The sequence below is a fragment of the Crinia signifera genome, chromosome 19, assembly GCF_055691185.1.
Source record: "Crinia signifera chromosome 19, ASM5569118v1, whole genome shotgun sequence".
In the NCBI taxonomy this organism is placed as follows: Eukaryota; Metazoa; Chordata; class Amphibia; order Anura; family Myobatrachidae; genus Crinia; species Crinia signifera.
The window spans coordinates 69,013,748-69,038,224 of record NC_139226.1 but is presented as its reverse complement, the minus strand read 5'-3'; the positions used below and the strand labels follow the sequence as shown (position 1 = coordinate 69,038,224).

Here is a 24,477-nt window from a genome sequence, read left to right as displayed (position 1 = left end):
ATTAGCATACTCCCAGTACCAACAAAATCCCTCACCTACCAACAAGCAGTCCTATATGCTAGCAAAAACTCATTCCAATGAATATCTTCATAATAGAGGGAATAAGCAATTATATAGCATTAACTATCGTTATCACTGTTTTGGCAAAAAAACAGGGAAACTTCTTACAAATAACTTAAATGGCTCTAGATCAGCCACTACAATACATCCTTTAAAACTTTCAGATGGTTCATATACAACCTCCAACAAACACATTGCCCAGGTGATGAAGGACTTCTATTCAACATTATATTCAAACCCCCCTATCCCTCCCGTTTCACCATATATTCCTAGAACTAGCCCATCCCAGCTATTTTTGAGAATAGACTTCCCTAAAATTCCAACAAAGAAAAAGGTAGCAGCGCTGTGGACAATTGAAAGTGAGAAATTGGATGATCTTTACATATAATTATTTACTTCCAAATGTGACACAAAAGCAAAACATACAATTAAAACAGCACATCAAGGTGTGCAGCAAAGTTAAAAACAAACATGCAAAGCAATATGGCCCACTTCCACACTATAGGGAGTGCTGTGGAGAGTCCGTTCCTAGTAAGCCCAGGATAGGAAATGTGGTTTTATAATTACCACTCCACGTTGGAGTTAGGGTGAATCAATTGATGGTGAGGAATGTCCAGAAATGTCCTTGTATCCGAGTGGTCGGCCCAAGTTGGCACAAATAACCGATGCCACTGGAGATGGTTGGAGGACAACGATAAGTCACCTTTTAAAGAATGGAGCAGCAATCCTGGAGCGGGTAAATGTCCTGATGATTTGATGAGTTGGGAACTGAATCTCCCACTGGGCTGGTTCGAACTCTAATCCACAAGTCAGGGGTGGCAAATGGGGTGGTGGCACTTCCTTTCCTTAAAATTCCAAGTGATAAACTTTCGTCTCTAACTTCACCAATTACAGAAGAGGTAGTGGAAAAAGTAATCAAAACCATCAGGCCCTAGGGTCTGATGGTTTTGGTAACAGCTTCTATAAATTGATGCTCCCTGAAGTTCTATCCCCTGTGGTTAGGGCCTTTAACTATATGCTCCACAACAATACTCTTCCTCATCATTTTACTGTAGCATATATTAAGACTTTGCCTAAGGAGGGAAGGGATCCAACAGCTCGGGGATCTTATAGGCCGATCTCATTGCTGAACTTGGACTATAAGATCTTGGTAAAGGTCTTGACAGACAGGCTCAAAATTCTCATGCCAATGATTATCCACCCTGACCAAACAGGCTTTATTGCAGGTAGACACTCTGTGGTCAATGTGAGAAAATGGATTACAGCTATTCAACACACCCAGAACAAGTCGGATCTTCTCCCTCCGGGCATAATCATGTCCATAGATGCAGAAAAGGCCTTTAACCTTGTCCTTTGGCCCCATCTATATTCTACTATGGAACATTTTGGGTTCCCTAGAGAATATATATCTTATATTAAACTTCTATATTCCAACCCTACTTCACAGATCATCAGTAACGGCCAAGTATCAGATTACTTTCAGCTATATAAGGGTACTAGGCAAGGCTGCCCCCTCTCCTTTTAGCTATTGCGATAGAACCCCTGGCACTCCTCCTGAGGCAATCCACCTCCTTTAAGGGCATACATATCCACAAATATGAACTTAAAGTAACGCTCTTTGCAGAACACATGATACTGTTTATTACCAACCCCCTAGTTTCCATTCCAGCTATTGTCAAAATAATCCATGAATTCAGAACAATATCGGGCTGCAAAGTAAACATAGAAAAATCTGAACTACTCATAGCAGGTAACCATTCAGTGGATATAACCACCATCCCAATCTTCACAAAATTCAAAAAAGCAAAGTCGCAAATAAAATACTTGGGAATCAAGATCACCAGCAGAGCTGAAAACTTATATAAAGCGAGCTTCACCCCCTCCATTGCTAAAATAAATTCCCTCATGACATCATGGAATTCTTTACCCCTTTCGCTGCTTAGCAGAACTGCAGCTATTAAGTCGATCATCTTCCCGAAATTGTTCTATAATGTGCAACTACTTCCCCTCGCCATGAGAAATTCTGATCTGATATCAATAAACTCACAAATCTCGAAATTTCTCTGGAAGGGAGGGAGACCTAGGATTGCTTTTTCAAACTAACTCTGCCTAAACAAAGCAGCGGATTGCGTGTGCCAGATTTTAAGGCATACACAACCTCAGTATTCTTCAGATATGCAGGCAACTGGTTGCTGGAGAAATCTGTTTATACTGACTTTGATCTTGATTGTGCTAATTTTCATCCCTACTCCCCCTCGGCTCTTCTACACCTGAACTTGGCTGACATCCCGAAAGAAGTACAGGCAAATATTATGTTCAGAGATACTTGCATGAATTGGATAGGTCTCCATAAAAAACAGAAGCGTGACTTTAGATCTTCACCCTATATCCCCTTATGGTGCAACCTCAAACTCCAGCCCTCCATCACAAACAGCATACTCCGGATTCTGAAACAAAAAGGCCTTTCTCTTGCTTCCACAATCTTTTGACCCAGGAGGACTCATCCTCCCTTTCAATACCCTCTCTCAGACTTACTCCATACCTCACACACATTTTTATATATACCTGCAAGTCAGACACTATGCACTCTCCATCAAATCTTCCCTAAGAACTACTTCAATATCTCCCTCTTCCTGACTGTCCTCTGGAAGAAGCACCTCCTATAAAGGAGGGCCGAAAGGACTGGCGAAAAGCCGCAAACCTGGAAGAACGCTTTTTACCTGCCGGCGTGGGAAGAAAAGTATGCTTTCCCCCTGTTGCCTGTTTAATTAGGGATTCCAATTCAGAACCAAAAAGCAACTCCCCTTTAAAGGCCAGCGCCTCCAGAGATTTCTTGGAATCGTTATCTGCCTCCCAGGCTTTAAGCCAATGCTTCGGAATCAGACTGGAGCAGTGAGTATAAGGAGTTTGCCCAGGTAATCATGGCCTTAGAGACCCAGGCTAAAGCAATAATTGGTCGAAGTGTAAAGCCAACACCCTCAAACACAGCCTTTAAGCAAACCTCTAACTTCTTATATACAGGGTCCTTAAATGCAGCACCTCCTTGCACAGGCAAAGCCGTAGTTTTTGACAATCTAGCCACTGGGGCATCCACCAGTGGAACAGTCTCCCACAATTTTACGTGTTCTTCCGGTAATGGGTATAAAGTCAGAAACTTTCTAGGCATAAGAGGCTTTTTATCTGGTGTATTAACGCTCCTCCCAGCAATTCCTGCATGCCTTCATCCGAAGGGAACATGACTGCGTCCCTGTGCTGTCTCTTAAACACACCCTGCTGTGGGGCTTTATCCCCTTCAGATAAATTCAAGGCTTGTCTAACTGCGATGATCAAATCATCCACACCAGGGACAGAGACATTCTCTTCTCTCTGATCCCATGCTATATCTTCTACAGATTCCCCTTCTTCCACAGTAGGGACAGGTGGGGATGACAAGGAAAACTTGGGAGAGCCCTCAGACTCCTTAGTAAACTGCTCCATAAGGGCATTACATTTGTACTTGCAGAAAAGCAGGGTCCCCTTGTGAGGGGGGGGGGGAATGGAGCCCACATAAATCTGAGAGGATGACAATGGCCTTGGAGATCTCACCAATTCATCTTTCTGCCAGTTTAACACTTGTACTAAGGCAGACACAGACTTCCCCAGAGCAACAGCCCACGCAGGTTCTGGCTGCTCAGTCCTCTGGGCTTGCGCTCCACTAGGCACAGCCTCGCATATAGGGCAAATGTCCCCATGGTCCATCTGTTCAGGGGTTAATTTAAGACTGCAAAATGTGCAGTTAATTACCCTGGCCGACACTCCCTCCCCTAACACAGCAGTATTACACCTTTCAGTCGTGCTTAATAACAGTGTACTTAGATTTCTGCTGTATGACCCTCCGTGGTCACGGGAATGGCGTCGCCTCTGGAGAAACAAATCACTCTGTCAGCAGGAAAAGTCCTCTCCTTCCAGCTCCATAGAGTGATGGTGAAAGGGTGCCAAACACAGAGGGAAAAGACCAAAGTCCCTGCTACAGCGGGGAGACAGGTCTTAAATGCCTTTTTTTCCCCCTGTGAGCCACTCCCACTGTTAGTTTCTCCCTTCCTTGTGACTCCCCTTCACTGAGGATCAAATGGATTCGCCCAGCTCTGCTGAGCTCCTGTAACAGTCTGCAACCTCCACAGAGTTCAGCCATTAACCCTTCAAAAATGGCGGGCGCCATCGCGGGGTGCCAGTCATCCAAAATCCCCCCTCCGGGGTCCGCCAGGGTCCAGGAAAACCCCTCTAGTGAGGAGGATTTTTAGCGCTGTACAGAGGGACCAGACAGCATCTCTCAGGATGTGCTTCTGTCAGCCCCTGCTGCTCTTTCAGTGTGAGGAACTTCCCCTGGAAGCCTCACACTGTGGCTGCACTAACTAAAGTGAAATATTAATAAAAAAAACAACCTAGCTACTCTTTCAATGGCTGCCGCAGCAGCCCTTCAGCATATCACCCACTCCGGTGGGCACCTAAAACAAACTGAGGAATGCTGGGATGCAGAAGGGAGGAGCTAAACTATACTGGCACCCTGCGAACAACGTCTGCCCGCAATCACCCGTACCAGTCCTGCACCCAATCAGACCCTTGCACTAGATCATTAGCTGTAAACCCATGTCGGCACCCCCGCACCCGATCATTCGTGGGACCCCCGCCGAAATCCCAGCAGTAATCAAAGTCACACACCTCTCTCCCTCCAGCCGGCACCCCAGCAGTCTGCACAGTATTTCGATGTGGGATTGGGCTGTTAGAGCATATTGGAAGCCCCATAGAAAATGTAGCACAGTAGGGAACTTGTTAGTTACTGGCTGTGTTTGTCTACCTTTCTGTGGGATTTACAGATGACAGTAATCCACCTCTGTGACTCCTGCCCGGGTGACCAGTACACAACACTCTTCCTCTCCACAAACTACTTGTCAGAGGAGCAGTGTCTCCGTCCTTGGCACGGCAAGGGTTAATCTACTTGAGAAGTACTGTACATCCAACTGTATATACGCAGACTAGCTGAGCTGGCACTGTATGTGCACAATGTAGACTGTCTGCAAGTCATTGGAAAGGCTGGCATCCACCATTAATTTAGTGTAATTTGACACAGTTAAATAAACGGAGAGTAAACCTTTTTCTGCAGACATAGTACTGGCCCTGATAATTAAACTGAACCCTGTACATTAATGTTAAAATGTTGTTATATACAAAATTCCAGCGCAATTATTGTGTAAAGAAAGCCAGTTACGGCATTTTATTTGTGCCCTATTCACTTACCAAGTCCCAGCGTCTCTTCCAAACGTTTACAATAATGTAGAACAAGGAAGGTTACATATTTGATACAATGTATTGTCAATGGGAATGTGGTATGACTTCTGCGCCTTCAGTGTATTAATAATCCAATTTAGTTATTTATATGTGCGTACCATCAGATTACTAGAGAATTTGCATATAGTGATATCTTTCTTTCAAACGACCCCTTCCCTCGCTTTCTCTCCTGTAGGTACGTCTCAAAGGAACATTCCAGACATAGGGAAAAGTCGCAGGAGGAGTGTATTATTACCAGTGGTTATTTTTGTGATTTATTAGATTAATATTTATAGGTGCTTGTGCATAAGGAATATTGGTTGGTGAACAACGCCACCTTGTGGTATATTTAAATTAATGCACGTGCTAGTCACCTCGTGAAAAAGGTTTAAAAAGTTATAATCAGGCGACTCATTTGACATAATTTGTTAACACAAGTTATGGATTCAAGTTATGTTAAAGTTTTTACATTTCTTTTTTGTGTTAATTATATATGCGGTACGAAATTAATTGAATATTTTTTTCTCCACTATAAAACAGTAGATTTTTTATCGGTACTTGTTTCCTAGCACGGCGCCACCGATTTTAATTGTATGCAATCGGTTTGAAAAAAATCGGGTCAATAGCATCGCATGCAACCAAATTGCATGCGATGCGATTGACCCGACCGACCCGATTTTTTACATTGGAACCAATGTTAAATGGTCCCTGAGACCCGATATATACATTATATAGTATGGCGAGGGCAGCGAGCCACCGAGCCCGAAGCATGGCGAGCGCAGCGAGCCCCGCGAGGGGACACGCATTACTTCAGACGTATTACGCATCCCCTCGCCACACTATATAAAATCAACTTCACGCCGACGTGGATAGTGGGGGTATGAAAAGGTCGGAGGACGCGCACCGCTTCGGGTTGGCATTCATCATGGGGTGGCGTTAACAATGTGGGGGCATTTCACATAGAAATGACCCATCAGGGTCAGGGTATACAATCAAAAATTGGGTATGGGGGGCCATTTAACAAAATTGTTCCTATGTAAAATCGGGTCCATCGCATTGGTTGCATTGTATGCCTTTATAATGGCATACAATGGACCCGATTGTACATAGGAATTTAACATTACATACAATGCTTAAAATGTCAAATCGGGTCGGTCACATCGCATGCCATTATAATGGCATGCGATGGACCCGATTTTACATTTGTCGGGAAACCTCAAAAAAAGCCAGAAATCAGGTCCATTGGGTCCCATCGCATACCTTAAGTTATGGTATGTGATGGGACCCGATGGGCGCCGTGCTAGGGAACAAGTTACATAGTTACATAGTAGGTAAGGCTGAAAAAAGACTTGCGTCCATCTAGTTCAACCTGGTATAGATATCCATTGCTGATTTGGTAGGTTCTGGTATTTTACAGACAAATTATATTTCTTATTTGTACCCATGGATGTTTTTCTCCAGTAAATGTTTGTCCAACTTTGCCTTGAACGCATTTAATGAGCCAGCCGTTACCACCTCTCTGGGAAGAGAGTTCCAGAGTTTGACTGTTCTGACCGTAAAGAAATTCTTTCTACTAGCTAAATGAAATCTTTTTTCTTCTAATCTATACTCATGCCCTCGCGTCCTAGATTCCTTTCTAGTAGAAAAGAGGGTGCGTGACAGTTCCTTATATTGGCCCTTGATATACTTGTACATGTTGAGCATGTCCCCCCTTAAACGTCTCTTTTCTAATGTAAATAGTCCCAGCTTGCTTAATCTCTCCTCGTAGCTTAAATTCTCCATTCCCCTAATAAGCTTTGTTGCTCGCCTTTGGACTTTTTCTAATTCTATGATGTCCTTTTTATAGTGTGGGGCCCAGAACTGTACTCCGTACTCTAGGTGAGGTCTCACCAATGCTTTATATAGTGGCATAATTACCCTTGAGTTCTAGTTTCCATTCCCCTCTTAATACATGCCAGAATTTTGTTGGCCTTTTTTGTAGCTACATTACAATGGGCACTACATCCCAGTTTGCTGTCTATTTGGACTCCTAGATCCTTTTCAAGTATGGAATTACCCAGTTCCTCTCGGCTAAGGTTGTAACTTGCACACTGGTTGTGTCTCCCAAGGTGCATAACCTTACATTTATCTACATTGAACCTCATCTTCCATTTTTTTGCCCACTCATCTAGAATTGCAAGATCATTTTGAAGCATGGTGACATCTTCTGATGATTTGATGACTTTGCTAAGTTTTGTATCGTAAAGATGAATACATTGCTGAGTAACCCTATCCCAATATCGTTAATAAAAATGTTAAACAAAATGGGCCCCAAAACCGAACCCTGGGGCACTCCACTTAGTACCGGTATCATATCTGATACGGCACCATTCACAACCACTCTTTGTTCTCTATTACATAGCCAATTCCCTACCCATCTGCAGATATTTTCACCCAATCCTAGGTTCTCCATTTTATTAATCAATCTCTTGTGTGGGACAGTATCAAATGCTTTAGCGAAATCTAGGAAAATCACATCTACAGCATTTCCATTATCGAGGTTTTTGCTAACCTCTTCATAGAACCCTACTAGATTAGTTTGGCATGAACGATTTTTCACGAACCAATGTTGGTTAGCACTGAGTAGACAGTGATGATCTAAATATTTCTGGATACCATCCCTTAAAAATCCTTCAAATAGTTTACCCACAATTGATGTTAAACTAACGGGTCTGTAATTAGCGGGATCTTCCTTTTTTGAATATTGGCACTACCTCTGCTATTCTCCAATCTTTTGGTACTATACCTGACGATAGTGACTTGCCAAAGATATAATGTAGGGGGGTAGCTAGTTCATCCCTTAATTCCATTAATACCCTCAGATGAATCCCATCTGGCCCTGGTGATTTATTTGTTTTGAGTTTGCTTAGCCTCAGTATTATTTCCTTTGGTGTGAAATCCACAATGAGATCTGGCTTATTTGTCCCGTTTGTGGTAAATGTTCGTTCCACAGTCTGCTCTCCCTTAGTAAATACTGATGAGAAGAACTCATTTAACAGTTTTGCTTTTCCCTTGTCCTCAGTAACACTTTTTCCACTAGTATCAGTTAGTGGGCCTATGTTTTCATTAATTAAATGTTTACTATTTATGTATTTAAAAAACTTCTTTGGGTTGGTTTTGCTTTCAGTGGCTATGCACTCTTCATATAATATTTTAGCTGCTTTGATTACCCCTTTACAAGTTTTGTTTGATTCTTTGTATTTTGCTAACGCCTCCTCATTCAAGTTATTTTTTATAGAATTTAAAGGCTCTGGTTTTATTGTTGATAGCTGACCTTACTTCTTTGTCCAACCATGGTGGCTTTTTTTTGTTGAATTTACCTTTAGTTACTTTAGGAATGTATTCAATAGTTAGTGAATCAAGCACCTTTTTTAGAGTATCCCACATTTCCTCTGCATTTTTTCCCTCCATAACCGTTTCCCACCCAATTCCTGTTAGGGCTTCCCTGAATAATTCAAAGTTCGCTTTTCTGAAGTTTAGTATTTTTGCAGATCCTTTTTGATGTAATTTACTGAAGTTGATTTCCAGTGAAACCATATTGTGATCACTGTTCCCTAATTGTTCAATTACTTTTGTGTTTGAAACTAAGTCTGTGTTATTTGTTAAAACTAAGTCCAAGAGTGCCTCATCACGAGTTGGAGTTTCCACCGTTTGTGTAACCGTTTGTGTAATAAACTGGTCTTTAAGTAAGCTTAAGAACCCATTGCTTCTTGCTGATTTACCTGTTTCGTTTTCCCAATCAATGTCGGGTAAATTAAAATCCCCCATAATTAATACCTGACCCTGATTTGATGCTTGTTTGATTTGGTTTAAAAGAAGAGACTCTTCCCTTTCGTTTATATTTGGTGGTCTATAGCATACCCCTATTATAAATTTGTTTTTTGTTTTTTTATTATTGTCGGTTATCTCTGCCCACACTGTCTCCGAGTTGTCGTCTTCCAGGTCTGTGCTCATATTTTTCTCACATGATGTTAAGTTATTATTTACATATAGGCACACACCCCCGCCCCTTCTATTTTCCCTGTCTTTCCTGTAGAGTGTATATCCCTCCATGTTTAATGCCCAGTCATGCGACTCATTACACCATGTTTCTGTAATACCAATGATGTCGTAGTCGTCCCTACTGATCACCGTTTCTAGCTCCCCGATTTTACTCACTAAGCTTCTTGCATTAGCCAGTAAGCAATTTTAATTTATGTTTATTTTTAGATATGGCTCTAATATTGTGATTAGTTTCACCCCAGTACCCTTTTATCTGATAGTTATGTATACCTTTGTTAAGGATCTAAAAAAGGTCTCATTTCAATTTATCCTTGCAGTGTTAGGTTTGTTAGAAAAAGTGTGTTTTTGACGTAATGCAAAACATAAGGCAGACAAAGTAATTTAGTTAGCATTTTTGGATTCATGAGGAAAATTTACCTTAAGGGGCTGTGGTGATTCCTTAATAAACACCCGTGATACATCAAATAAAATAGATCAAGAAGCCAAGATAGTAAATAATTAAATAATTAGAAAAATCAATATTTAATTAAGTAGTTGTCAAATAGTTGAGAGATATATTGCATAAATATTTCTTTTGACATCCTCTTTTACATAAAAAAAAAAAAAATCAGAAATGGGAAAGTGATGGGTGGTGAACACCCCCTAGTTAAAACATGACATTGCATGACCCAAATTACATTTTAAACCTGTGAATTGAACCGCCATAATTACCTTTCCAGGGTCATCCTTGGATCGAGGCACTTTCAGAAAGCACTTATTCAATGACAGGTTGTGTCGTATAGAATTCTGGAGACAAAAAATAGAACACCGACATTAGCATCCTACTGTAGTAAAATGTTGTTCAAGAGCTATTATGCAGTATTCAATGCCGCATTTCACGTCGTGCAGCGAATCCTGGTTTGGATTCGCTGGCATTCTCCGGGCTTGACGATTTGCAGCCAGCCCTCCCTCTCCTCTATTTAATGCGTCAGGGACTCGAGCGTTTGTAAACACCCCCCACGAATGCCATACAGAGCGGGAGGGCGGCAGAAGGCAGGGAGATGGCAACCTCCCTGCCTGCGCCGCATGCAGCAGGGGGAAGGAGAGTTGGCGGGGAGTCAGGCAGCAGCCACTGCGGCCAGAGGAGACAGGGCAGGCGGGGACTTGCAGGGAGCGCTGCACTGGTCCCGCTCGTGCATACGTAATGAGCGGGACCCAGCGCAGTGAATATTAATGAGCGGGTCCCCGCCCCCCCCCCCCCATGCATACATCATCTGTACAAAAAAAAACGTTTTTAAATATATTGATGTGCTGCAAGTCTATAAATCCAAATAGCAAGCCCCTTCAAATAATAAAATTACATATTTTTTTTACACACACACAAAAAAAAGGAAACCTTTATTTTAAAAGAACACAAAAAAGATGTTACAAAATGATGAAACTCGGCAAAAATCAAAATGAAAGCAATTGTCCATTCAAGCACTGAATACACTCTCAGGAGCCGAGAAATTTGGCTCCTGATTGGCCGCTAGGTGGCCAATATAATCATTCGGAGGAGAGACGCTGAAGATGGAACATCAGCGTCTCTCCTCAGTCTGTGAGCGGGTACCGGCCGAGTGGTACACAACTTTCCGGAATACGGCGGAAAGAAGAGGACGGGATCTTCGCCGGAGGACCTTGGTGAGTAGGATTTTCTTCCACAGGAACCCCTGTGGATTTCTTCGGATCCTGAAGTCCCGGATCCAGGGACCTACCTACGGGCTCAAGAAAGGTAAGTATCAGTATGTATGTATTAAACTTTTATTGTTCTTGGTTGTCAGTGTGTGCTTATTTAACTATTTCTTGTACTGTGGAACTACAAGTGCCAGCGGGCCCTTTAATGCCCCGCATGCTGGGACTTGTGGTTCTCCAAGTCCCAGCATGCGGGGGAGGTTTGCTGGGTCTTATAGTTCCACAGTATAAGACAATGGTTTATTCTTTTTTTTGTTATACCATTTAAATCAGCCCGGTGACCATTGCTCCAGGGTCACCGGGGACAGCACCAGGCTTCAGTCTGACCAGGTAAGTCCTGGAGGAGGGGGGGGGGGGGCTTTATTGGGGGGTCCCACTTCCCCAGGACCCCTGGCCAGGCGGACCGGTCACAGGGCTGAATGCTTTGGCCGGGATGACTTGTATAACAAGTCACCCCCCGGCAGTGGCATTACCCTGCTGGCTGGTTGGGCCTGGAGGTGGTTCTCAAAATACGGGGACCCCTAGTCATTTTGTCCCCCGTATTTTGGGAACCAGCCCCGGCCCTGCTGGTTACGGCAGTGGGGGGGGGCCCATGCCGTTTGGTTTTTTTAACGGGTAGCATGAATACCCCTTTCCCACTGCCAAAAAAAAGGCTTTCAAATGGGTAAAACACTGCTTTTTACCCGTTTAACAAATACCGATATTTGTTAAATTGGTAAAGCAACCTAGAGCATTCCCATTTAAAACGGATAAAAAAACGGTACTTTACCATTTAAGAGCTGCAGTGGGAAAGGGGTATTAAGGTTTTGTGCATGGGAGTGAGTTAGTGCTGCAGCTTCACCTACCTTCCAATGTGACAATGATCAACGGTGCTGAGATTTAATACAAATGCGTGAAAATAAAATGTATTACACCAAATACAAGTGCACACATTTCTAGTTTACATTGCACTAAAAGCTCACATTGGTATCAGTGGGACATCACTGGAAATCGAACAGATGAATAAGCATTAATGTCTTGTTTTAGCTAGAACAAGAAAAATCTACAGTAATTTGTTTTCAAAATACATACATGTATAAGCAAAAAAAAATTCCCACTCACTTTTTAGCATGCATGAAGAAAACTTCTGCTTGCATATGGCAGTGTTTACGGTTCTGATATAAATGGTAGACAATGGGCGGCATTCAATGAGGCTGATTCGCCATGTTTTTATGGCGATTTTGTGCTGTAAGGCGAATTTTTGACTAAAACGGTGAATCACCCTATTCAATGACCAGATGGCGAATACATTTCAAGTTTTTTTTCGCCATGATTCACCGAGTAGCAATCGCTATCTTTTTATGGTGAAGTGGAATGTGAACTTTTAAAATAAAGTGTTTTGTTTTTTACATTTGGTGTAAAAAAATCAGGAATTTTATTCTGAGGAGGGGCATGCTATTTTTATTAATGTGCTGTAAGCACATGAATACATATTTAATTAAAAAATATATATATTTATATATATTTTTTTTTTTTACACAGACCAGCCAGCAGGGGGCCGGAGCCGAGCCGCTCATTAGATATTCATATATTCACTGCACCCGATCATTACATATGCATGGTCGGGTGTAGTGAATATACCCGGTCCCCTGCTGGCACCCCCGGGGGGCAGACTGTGGTGCCTGGCACCCGGGGAGCCCACCTCCCCCCCATAAACGTTCTGGGGCAGGCAGGGAGACTTCCATCTCCCTGCCTGCCGCCGTCCTCGGGCGCCCTGCGGCATCGCCGTAGGAGTTAAAATTCGCCGGTCAGGGGCAGCGAGCCCCTGACTCGTTGAATACTGGAGCCGGCGAGGCTCCGGAACACAGCGAGCAGTGTAGAATGTGCAGCGAATCCTAAACAGGAATCGCTGCACATAGCCAAAATGCTCATTGAATACTGCCCAATGTCTAGGTCGACAATCACTAAGGGCTATTTCTCACGCTCCAGCTCCTGCTGGGCGGCGAAACCCTGCACGGCCAAGAAGCCGTGCCTCACACAATAGTTTAGAATGGTGGGGATGGCCACAGCCTGGCAGCCGTCCCTTCCAGTGGTGGTATCCGGCTGCAACCGGGCCGCTGGGCCATGGCCGTCCCGTGTGAATGGACACAATCGTGTCCATTATTAACTATTGTGTGCAACAAGGCTTTTGGCCGTGCAGGGCTTAGCCACCCGGCAGGAGCCGGAGCGTGTGAAATAGCCCTAAGTCGACAGTAAGTTGAAACCTCAAATGGTTGACATACTCAAGGGTGACAATGACAGAATGTCGCCACAAGCAAAGAGCCGACATGAATATGGTAAATTCATGAAAAGGTCAACACAAGTGTCTATGTTTTTGGTGTATACGTCGGCAGACACTGTATAAGTGTACCGCGTCCGCTCGCATGGTTCGGGCTTGGTTAAAAGACAAATAATTTCAAACTAGTGTAGACCTTTTCATGTGTAGACCTTTTCATGTGCAGACAATTTTCATGTTGACGTTTTGCTTGTGTCTGTGAATGTTGACAGAGTATGTCACTGTCTGACTCCTAAAATAAGAGAGAGTCTCAGGATTCTTGAGAGTCAGCATGCCATGGTATTGTTGTTTGATATGTATATATTATTACAAAGTTTAAGGATTCATTTTGTCATTCCGAACATCTAAAGGGGCATACACACAGGGTGATTTGAGCCCCATTTCTAAGAGATATGCCCCCAAGCAATGGCGAACCCACGCATCGCCCGCAGGGAAAAACAGTGCTTGTACTGTCTTTTCTGCTAAGATCGGCAGCAATTTCCCTAAAAGCATAGTCAAAAGCCCAGTAAGCACGTGTGCTGCACGATCTTACTTAAGCACCTCCGTTTCCTGTCACGCAAGCTGCGCTTCTTACACCATTTATTTGAGAAGTCTAAATAAGACTGTTTCCATATGTATCTATATAATTTTAAAGAAGAAGCTGATGCAAGATTGCAATGATGATGATGAAAACCGAAGCATAAGTAATGGCACACTGTTCATAAAGATGCATAAAATGCAGCATTTCGTTCTGTGGCACAGAATACGAGAGAACATGTCGCTACACTGAACAAGGACACAATGCTTAATCTGCGCCTGATTCCGAGTTAGATGCAGCATGCAGTCTGTGTATTTATTACACTGCACTTGTCCTGAGTGTTAGAATGCTGAAATGCAAGCAAAAAGAAATGCAGTTTGTGGAATTCAGTGTGCGTCCTGGGTGGTAATAGTGTGGTGTCTAAGCATATGTCCACAAACAAAGAAGGCAACATTCTGAGAATCTGCACCTTTCATTGGGCTGGATTTGAGGGTGTAACAACAGTGCATCTAAAGACACAAGGAGAAAGATTTTCACCACATGTAAGAGGGAATCTAAAGGTGCCAACACACTAGAAAGTTCTGCGTTCTTAAGATGTGTGCATAAATTAGCCTTGAAATCTTTTGTCCGTCATGGACAAAAGATTTCAGGTAAGCGCACATCTTTACCAAAGATTTTTCTTAAGATCCCATGTGCGTTCCTATGGATCTTTTGCTAAATCTTCTGATCTTTCATGCAGCACGTAAGATCAGAAGATTTAGCAAAAGATCCATGGGAGCACGCATCGGACCAAAATCGGCTGATTTTCGACCATTATCAGTAAACATCGGATGATATATCGGCCGATTTATTGGAAATCAGCCCAAAAATCGTTCTAGTGTGTGGGCACCTTTAGTGTTCACAAAATAAGCCAAAATAAGCCAAATTAGCACAAAGATGCAGATGTGGCAAAAGACAAAGGTGTGTTCTATTGAAGATGGGATGTTGCCCATAGCAATCAATCAGATTCTACTTATTTAACATCTTCTAAATGAAATTAGAATCCGTTTGGTTGTAATTGAAGAATGGATGTTGCCCATATCAACCAACCAGATGATGATGACTATATAGATGACAATGTGCGTACCTGCCGGTCTTTGGTAGAGGCCGATGATCTTTCCTGCAATCGTTTCCTGTGTATGCACAATGAACGATTTGGTAAAGCTAATTGACTCCCACTCCCCTCCACCATCGTTAAAGATCAATTGTTCATGTGTATTCACACATAATGAGATTAGATCATTTGCTAAATCTTTCTGTGTGTATGCACCTTAAGGCATAACTTTTGTACATACAGGTATCTACTTATACTCAAACGCGTTTCGTCATCAACAGACTTCGTCAGAGGGCTGCAGCCACTCCATCCTGCTGTTAGATTAACAGACCTAAGACAGTAAAAAAACTGTGGTTGTGTTAACCGTCAGTTAGGGTACGTGACCCAATGCTTTTACTTTATCTTAAAAAGACAGACCAGAGTGCTGGTTAACTATTTGGGGACAGAAATGGGACATATATATATATATATATATATATATATACATATACATACACATAAAGGTAGGTAAATGTCCGGCACTCCTCGCTTATCGATGATTTCGCTTGCCCGGGTGCCTTCCTATGTGGCGTTGCAGCCACCAGTACACTTTCCAAAATAGAGGCGTCACTCCGGGACTTGTGAAAGCAAAAGTGATTTATTAGCTTCTAGGTGGCCACCTAGAAGCTAATAAATCACTTTTGCTTTCACAAGTCCCGGAGTGACGCCTCTATTTTGGAAAGTATATATATATATATATATATATATATATAGTCTCAACTCAGTCCGATAATAAGGGTGTGTGTGTGTGTGTGTGTGTGTATTTTTTCAAGACCCAGGAGTGCCAGTCTCTTTTCTTCTGTCTATACAGTATATATATATATATATATATATATATATATATATGTATACACACACACACACACACACACCCACATACCTGTATATATCATATTATATAACATTATGTTTTAATAAGCATGCTCAGCAAAATATGTGCAAAGTGGACTGTAGTACGCCACTCAAAAGCACATGCAAATTGCGTATACACACAATTGCTGAAAAATGCCATGTTATTTAATTTTGTTAAATATTATTTTGAATTTGACAGTGCCTAACCCCCATACTGCACCATCTAACTTGCCTCCCCTTCTAAGTGCGTAACCGTACCTCCTCATAGACTAAAACCTACCCCCCCCCCCCCCCCCCCGTCCACCAGCAGAGTAACCATACATGCCTAAAAAGCACCACGCATACTCATGGTCAGGAAAACAGCAATCGAGATTTTAATGTCGTATCCTTATCAAGTCGGCATTCCGGTGCTGGTCTGGTTAGTAGTCAAGATGCCAGCAATCCCAATACCAATGGTGATTGCATTACATAAACATAACAGAATAAAACTTGTTTGAGGCAGCAGTACCTAATATATAAGTAATTTCACCCCAAAATAACGAGATAGCAATCATGAGTTATTTCACATCAAAATCAACACAGGTTTCAGATTGTGCTAAAATTTGGTAAATTAGTTGTTGCACTGGTGTTAAGACACTTCAAAATCTTGAAATGTACTCTGGTTTTGAAGCTACAGTATGTGCCTTTAAAGCTGCAATTTTTAACACAAAATTAGGTATTAGCGGTTTCAGAATTGCATTTCAAACCTCTTTTTATGGGCTTTCATATTAATTTCTTTATTATCAGTTTCTTATACAGTACACACATATTCCGCAGCGTTTTACTGAGAATGTTTGAACATTTACATCACATCTCTGCCACACTGGATCTTCCACTCTATACTCCCTATCACATATACAAGCACACACATTTATTGTAGGGTTATTTTTGTTGTGAGCCAATTAATCTATCAGTGGGAGGAAGCCAGGGTACCCGGAGGAAACCCACGCAAGCCCAGGGAGAATATACAAACTCTGCACAGTTAGGAATCAAACCAATGGCCTCAGCACTTTGAGGTAATAATGCTAACCATTACACCGTTCTATAATAAATTTTAAGCACTACAATTAAACCTTATCACTGTAAAGACCTTCTTTTTTTTTTAATATTCTTTATTAATTCATTTTCCACATAGATATAAAAAAATACAGACACTAACAAAAGTAACCCTCCCCTCATTTCTACATTTCATACTTCATTAACATACAATATACATATGTAGTTACTTTAAACACACACACAAAAAAAAAAAAAACAACATTCCTTATTGCATCCAAGTGTTAAAGTATTCAGGTCTCCATTTTCTATAAATCCGTAGGTTCTTTTTCATCTTTAAAATAGATCCATAGGAAAAAGTAGTATATAACCAGCTATAGTTTATTCTAATATTACTCAGAGTTTCCCAGACTGTTCAGCAGGTGCAATCCTACACCGAGCATCAGTGTCCCTTCACAGACTTACAGCGCAGAATTAAGCATTTAGGGTATCCGCTGCGGGTGTGAACTCTAGCTTAATATTTAATTAATTATAACAAAAAAAGTAGATAAATAGATAACTAACAGTGAAAGCTCCACCTCATGTGATTATGTAACTAAATTTTATATTATGATGCCACAAAAAAAAAAAAAAAAAAGTTCATAAAAAAAATGTTGCTTATTAAGTGTGTATTTTTTTTTTTTTTTTATTTCTTTTCTTCCTTTCCCCCCTCTTATACATCTAATAAAACTCTATTACTAGTCCTGTGATTGTGGTTTACAGTGCCAAACTTACTGATTAGTGTAATATCGAGATGTGAACCACACATCCCAGATTTTATAGAAAAATTTTATCTGTTTTTTCTGCGTGTGTACATATTTTTCGTGCTCTAGTGTACAGTTTATAAAGTTAATCCATTCTCGTATATCCGGACCCTTTTGTGCCATCCATGAGCGCGCTATTATGACTTTGGCCATTGCCCCGAGATTTACAACTAGTTGTCTATGCACTTTGGGCAAGGTGGCAGTAGTCCATGTACCCAGCATGAGGCTACATGCTGTCAATGCCTGTCGTGGGATTCCTAGATCCATCATAACATAGACCACGTCTTCCCAAAATTTCTTAAGATGACTGCATTCCCAGATTAGATGCCAGAAGTCGCATCTATCAACTGTTCCTCCCCTACTACATTTGGGACATCCAACACTTCCCTCTTTCGAGTATTTTCCAATTCTTACCGGAGAGAGATATATCCTGTGTACTATGTTGAACTGCACCTGCTGAATTCTACCCGAGCTGGTTACTTTACTTTGCACATTTAAAACATCTGTCCACATATCAATAGTTAATTCGGGGATATCTTTCTGCCATCTCAGATAGGCTGCCTTTGTGTCTGTATCACACGTGTTATCAACAATAAATCTATAGCATTTAGAGATTGCTTTCTCAGTGCCCATTTTCTTTAAGAAGTTTTTAACCGGCGATTCCCGAATTTCGATTTCGTTAGCCTTCCAATGATGGCACAAGGCTCTCCTCAGCTGCAGGTATTGAAAAAAGAAACTCTGTGGTAACTGAAATTCGCTCTGCAGCTGGGAAAAAGACCCGATGCCATCACTATTATACACCTGCCCTATACTATTAACTCCATAGTACCTCCACATTCTTGACCCTTGGTACTAATCAATCTTTTTTAGGGACTCTATTGAGAATAAAAATGTGTCGGGGTCCACTTCTTTGTAACCAATTTTTTTAGATATCCACCACCAGATCTTTTTTGCTTGCTTAATTATGGGAGGGGTGTTCCTACCACATTGCTGTTCTAATAGGACCTGGAGCGGGGTATACCCTGGTGCCGAACTTCTGATAAGTTTTGCCAATTCCAACCCGACCACTTCTCCCCCCATCCACTGATTTAAATGTACTAACTGGGCGGCATAATAGTAGGTCTTAAAATTTGGAAGGCCCAGGCCTCCTCTTTCCCTTTCCAGCATCAAAATATCATACCTAATTCGGGGGTTTTTATTTCTCCAAATAAATGACGACACAATTTCTCTAATCTTATTAAAGACCCGGTTCGGGATATAACAGGGTGCGTGCAAGAAGACATATAGAAACTTTGGTAACATAGCCATTTTTATCAAATTAGTACGCCCCAGCATGGTTAAGGGAAGCTTTGCCCAATTTTTACAGCTTATTTTCAACTGACATATCAGGGGATCAATATTTTCTAATACATATTTACAAGGTTCAGCTGATACAATAATACCTAGATATTTAAAATTATCTACTATGGGAATGCCAAAGTCGGGTATTTCCTCCTTCCTCTTTCGGGTAACCAACAAATGTGACTTATTCCTATTAATTGTCAACCCCGAGTACCTTCCGAACTCCTCTATACAGGCAATTGCCTGGGGTATGGTTCTTACATATTCAGAGGCCCCAAACAAAATATCGTCGGCGTATAGTGACACCATGCCCGTCTGCCCCCCCCCCTCCCTCCACCCCGCGACCACTCTCAGCCTACATGCCACCGGCTCAATAGCCATGGCAAACAGGAGGGGGGAGAGGGGGCACCCCTGCCTGGTGCCACGAGTTAATCGAAAAGAATCGGTGATGTAGTCATTTACCATTATTCTTGCCCTTGTGTCCTGATACATTATTGAGACCCATCCCATAAATCTAGGACCAAACCCAAATTTTTGCATAATGACTCTCAAATACATCCACTCTACCGAATCAAATGCTTTTTGTGCATCGAATGATGCGATGGCAACACTTTCTCTGGTTTGCTCGGCAGACTGGATGTATGAAAAAGCCCTACGAATATTAATAGCAGTAGAGTTTCCCTTAATAAACCCGGTTTGGTCATGGTGCACTAATTCCCTTATTACCCTCCCCAACCTTACCGCCAGTACCTTCGCAAATATTTTTGCGTCCGAATTTATTAATGATATTGGGCGATATGAATCAACTATAGTGGGGTCCTTGTTCCCTTTAGGTATTACTACAATAATAGATTCGGTCATTGAGTCTGCTAGCTTCCCCTCTAGTTCCATACCCTGGAGGGATTGCAAGAGCCTCGGAGCAATAATATCTCCGAACTGTTTATATATTTCGATCGGGAGGCCATCAACTCCTGTAGCCTTCCCGGCCGTAAGAGTCTTTATGGCTGCGCGCAGTTCCTCCAACGTAATCGGGGAGTCTAATAAGTCTCTGCTCTCTTCTGTTAGCTTTGGTAATGTTATATTATCAAGGTATTCCTCTATTTCCTCCCAAGTAGTTATAGTACTGGATTTATATACATCTTCAAAGTGTTCCTTAAAGATGCCCGCTATTTCTTCCACCCCATAGACCAACTCTCCTGTCCGCGAGCGAATACAGGTGACTGTCTTTGAGGGAGTTTCTATTCGTGAAATATAGGCCAAGTATCTTCCTGATTTATCATTATTATGATAGAACTGATGTGACTGTTTTAATATACGAAGTTCTGCCATTACTTGTAGGTGGCCTATCCATTCCCGCTGGGCAGCCAGCCAAGCTGCTTTTGTTGGTGAATTGTTATCAAGGAGATATTTCTGTTCTAATTCTACCATTCTAGTTTCTAACATCCTATCTTTCTCTTTGCATTTACCCTTTAAGAAGGATGTTTTCCTTATCAATAGGCCTCTAAGATAGGCTTTAAATGCATCCCAGGTATACGTGGGTTTGGAAGTGTCTGTATTTATATCAAAGAACCCCTCTATCTGTGTATCTAATTCTTCCTTCATTTCCTCCCCATTTATTTGGTTAAGCCATGAAGGATGTATTTTCCAATATCTGAAGCCTTTACAGCTATCAAAGTCTAGCTGGGCCAGCATAGGGGAGTGGTCGGATATTCCTAGTGCACAGTGTTCAATAAGGGTGAAATATTTTAACAAATTCTCAGAGGAAAACACCATATCGATCCGGGAGAAGGTATTATGTGATATGGAATAACATGAATATTCCCGTTCAGTGGGGTATCTGGTTCTCCACACATCCCACCATCCTATGCTCTTCATAAAATCAGCAATTCCTCCGGTCTCCTTGCAGATCACATCATCCCTTCTCCACCTATCCTGACATGGATATAACATATGGACATGGACCCAAACATAGCATATAATTGTCTGGTCGTGATGAAGCAAATTCCAGTGCCCTTTTCAACACCTCATATGAAAAGGGTGGGGGAATATAGACCGCCATGATTGAAATTCTAACAGTTCCCACATATGCATCAAGAAATACATATCGTCCCCTAGAATCAACTTCGGATGCAATACACTGAAACTGGAGGCTCTTTCTAACAAATACAGAAACCCCTCTTGAGGATGAGGTAAATTGGGAATGATATGCATGCCCAATCCAGGGGCGACGGAGAGCTAACAATCTATCGCCGCACAAATGAGTCTCTTGAAGACATATTATCTCAGCCTTCATCTTTTTGCATTGATCTAAAACTAATGCCCGCTTGACCCGATCATTCAAACCCCGCACATTCCATGTACAGATTCTCACCATTTTGTCAGTGCACAAGCTGGCAACTGTCCGGATTTGGTATTATTTTTATTCCGAGGACTACTTCTTACTAACCTACTTTCTGGATGCAAAAACATACATGGACAAACAACACAAAACATTGACCCGCCCTCCCTCCCCCACCCTGTATTACCTACCCACTTAGGCATACCTGTTGCAAAACGTCCACCCTACCCTACCCAACTCCTCGGACTAGTTACTTTCAAGCCACCCCAACCAAGCGTGTCCGCCCCTCCGGTTTCATCCTTTGACACATTTTTACTGCTCTCTTCCCCCCCCCCCCCACCCCTAACTCCCAACCAGTACAATTACTCTTACTGTTTCTAAATACCATATACACACATTAAGGCAGATTAAACCAGGCTGGAGAATTACAATAATATACTATCTATAAACCAACAACTTCCATTGTTCCTTGTGATTGAATATTTTAGAATAGCCTTAGCAGCACTTTAAGTCAGGCAGAACTCAAAAAAAAAAAAAAAAAAGAAAACCTGAACAGTAGAGATACAGCACTAAGAGTCCCATATATCAATAATCATCACTGTTTCTGTAACGCTCATTTCCTTTCTTGGGTATTCAGATAACTATCGATTGTTAATGAGCTGTTTTCGGCCTGGGAAATTCACATCAATCCATGCTGCCGCCTCTTCTGGTGAATGGAAGAATTTGGATTTGTCGTTTTGAATCACCCGGAGTTTCACGGGATACAGCATGGCATATTTAATGTTTAACTCCCTCAACCTTGCCTTAACGTCCCGGTATTCGGCCCTTCCCTTCTGTATTTCATAGGGTAGATCAGGAAATGCTGCGATTTTTTTTCCATTAAACATAAGGTCACCCTTACTTCGGGCAAGTCTTAATATAGTATCTCTGTCCTTAGATTGAAGTACCCGTACAATGAAAGTCCGAGGGGGGCCCCCAGGTACTGGTTGTCTGGCTGGAATGCGATGTGCCCTTTCTATAGAGAACTGGGGGGAGAGCTCCTCACTTCCCAGAGAACTGCGGAGCCAATCCTCGATAAATTTCTCAGGAGAGTGCCCCTCCACCCTCTCTTCAAAGCCTGTAAAGACCTTCTGCTTTTCATTTGGCTCCATAAGAGACCAGCAGCTGTGGACAAAAAAAATAAAATAAAAAGAACTGTACTAGCTGGAGGTCTAATTAAGGTAAAGGTGCAAAGGATATTTCCACCCATTGTGCTACAGAATAGCAGAATAGGAACATCCATCAGTAGTGGGGAGATACTTATTTGGATTTACGACAAAATCGTGACTATGGTTGCTACTGTATGTATATTTAATATACATACAGTATATTTAATATTGTAGGATGTGTTATATGCCTCATATTATGGGACAATATATGCCTCATAGAATTCATTCTAATTTTGTAGTATACCTGTACATGTATTAGTTATTTATAAAATAAATTTAATTATATATAATGGATTCTGCTTTTTAAATTATTTGATTGAGCACCACTTCTTTCAGTGACTATGTCTATGTTCTATTTACGATCTAGGCCTGTTCATTTCTTCTAATTTCTCTTATTAATACATTTTATTTATAAGACACCACAATTTGTTCACAGCGCCATTTATATGTTACTATTATGTACCAAGACACCATTAATACTACAATATTTAAAACATTTTGTGAATAATATTAGGTCTTTCACATATTTTAAGAAAGCTTAGGCAGCCCAACTTGCATAAGGGCAGGGGTAACCAACTCCAGTCCTCGAGAGCTACCAACAAGTTCACATTTTCAAGCTCACCTCGCATGTACACAAGTGCAATCATTACTGACTGACACATTTTAAAAGATCCACAGGTGGAGCGAAATACTTCACATGTGATTTTATGAGGAGACATGGAAAACATTAACTGTTGGTAGCTCTCGAGGACTGGAGTTGGGGTGGGGGAGGAGGGATCTGCAAACCACTGGAGTCGCATTGCTACGCCCCAATGGTAGAATCACAATTCTCCCAGCCCACATGAAGTACAAATGGGAGCAGAAATACAAATGTTTACTGTTTTTAATGAATATGTTGTAAAAAGAAGACTTATTCTATTATTCTATGCCTGCAAAATCTAGAGCTTCATTAAGTCCCTGGGGTTTAAGGGTTTCTAATTTAAAGATCCAGGATGTTTCGGCCCGACAGAGTTTTCTGAATCTGTCACACCCTATTTTTGTATTGACGATATGTTCAATTGCAGTGATCGAAAGGTTGGTGGGGTCACTAGCATGCTTGTCAGAGAAATGACGGGGAATAGTCAGGCAAAATATACAAAAATGACGGGGAATACTATGGTTTGTACTTTTTTCAGTATATTGTTCCTATGTTCCCTAAACCTCATCTTAATGCTTCGACCTACATATTGTAGTTTGCAAGAGCATTCTAGAACGTAGACACAGTAAACTGTGTCATAGTTCATGAACTGTTTTATTGGAAAAAAAAATTGATTGTAAGAAGTTATCGAATTCTGTTTATTAGTAATGTGTTTACAAGTTAGACAGAGGTTTTTATTGCATTTAAAGCATCCATTTGGTTTGGATGGTAACCATGTGGATTGCATTTCTTTTTTTGCTGAAGGGAGTAAACTTGGTGCAATGAGATCTTTAATGCTGTTCCTTCTAAATGTTATTCTAGGTTTGGTGAGGTGTCCCTGAAGTATTTTGTCATGGCTCAGAATTTCGAAATTCTTCAATATAATCTTTTTTTTTTTTTTTTTTTACTGCAATTGAACATATCGTCAATACAAAAAGAGGGGGTGACAGATTCAGAAAACTTGTCGGGCCAAAACATCCTGGATCTTTAAATTAGAAACCCTTAAACCCCAGGGACTTAATGAAGTTCTAGATTTTGCAGGCATAGAATAATAGGATAAGTCTTCTTTTTACAACATATTCATTATAAACAGTAAACATTTGTATTTCTGCTCCCATTTGTACTTCATGTGGGCTGGGAGAATTG

General features: G+C 41.5%; 1 protein-coding gene across 14 annotated transcripts in view; it reads right to left on the bottom strand.

Annotated features, from left to right (window-relative positions):
- Positions 1-24,477, bottom strand: part of FOXJ3 (forkhead box J3) — a 425,779-nt gene that overhangs the window by 233,268 nt on the left and 168,034 nt on the right. For 9 of the 14 annotated variants that reach the window (XR_014463957.1, XM_083162745.1, XM_083162744.1 and 6 more), the window contains one exon: positions 10,117-10,191. The exons of 1 other annotated variant lie outside the window; for it this stretch is intronic. Coding sequence is in view for 12 of the 13 variants with exons in the window: in XM_083162745.1 (XP_083018871.1) it covers positions 10,117-10,191 (75 nt within the window). In the remaining variant the exon portion in view is untranslated. Of the gene's footprint in view, positions 1-10,116; positions 10,192-16,236; positions 22,612-24,477 lie in introns of those variants that run through there. 4 more of the 14 variants (XM_083162733.1, XM_083162736.1, XM_083162735.1 and 1 more) reach the window with 1 other exon arrangement.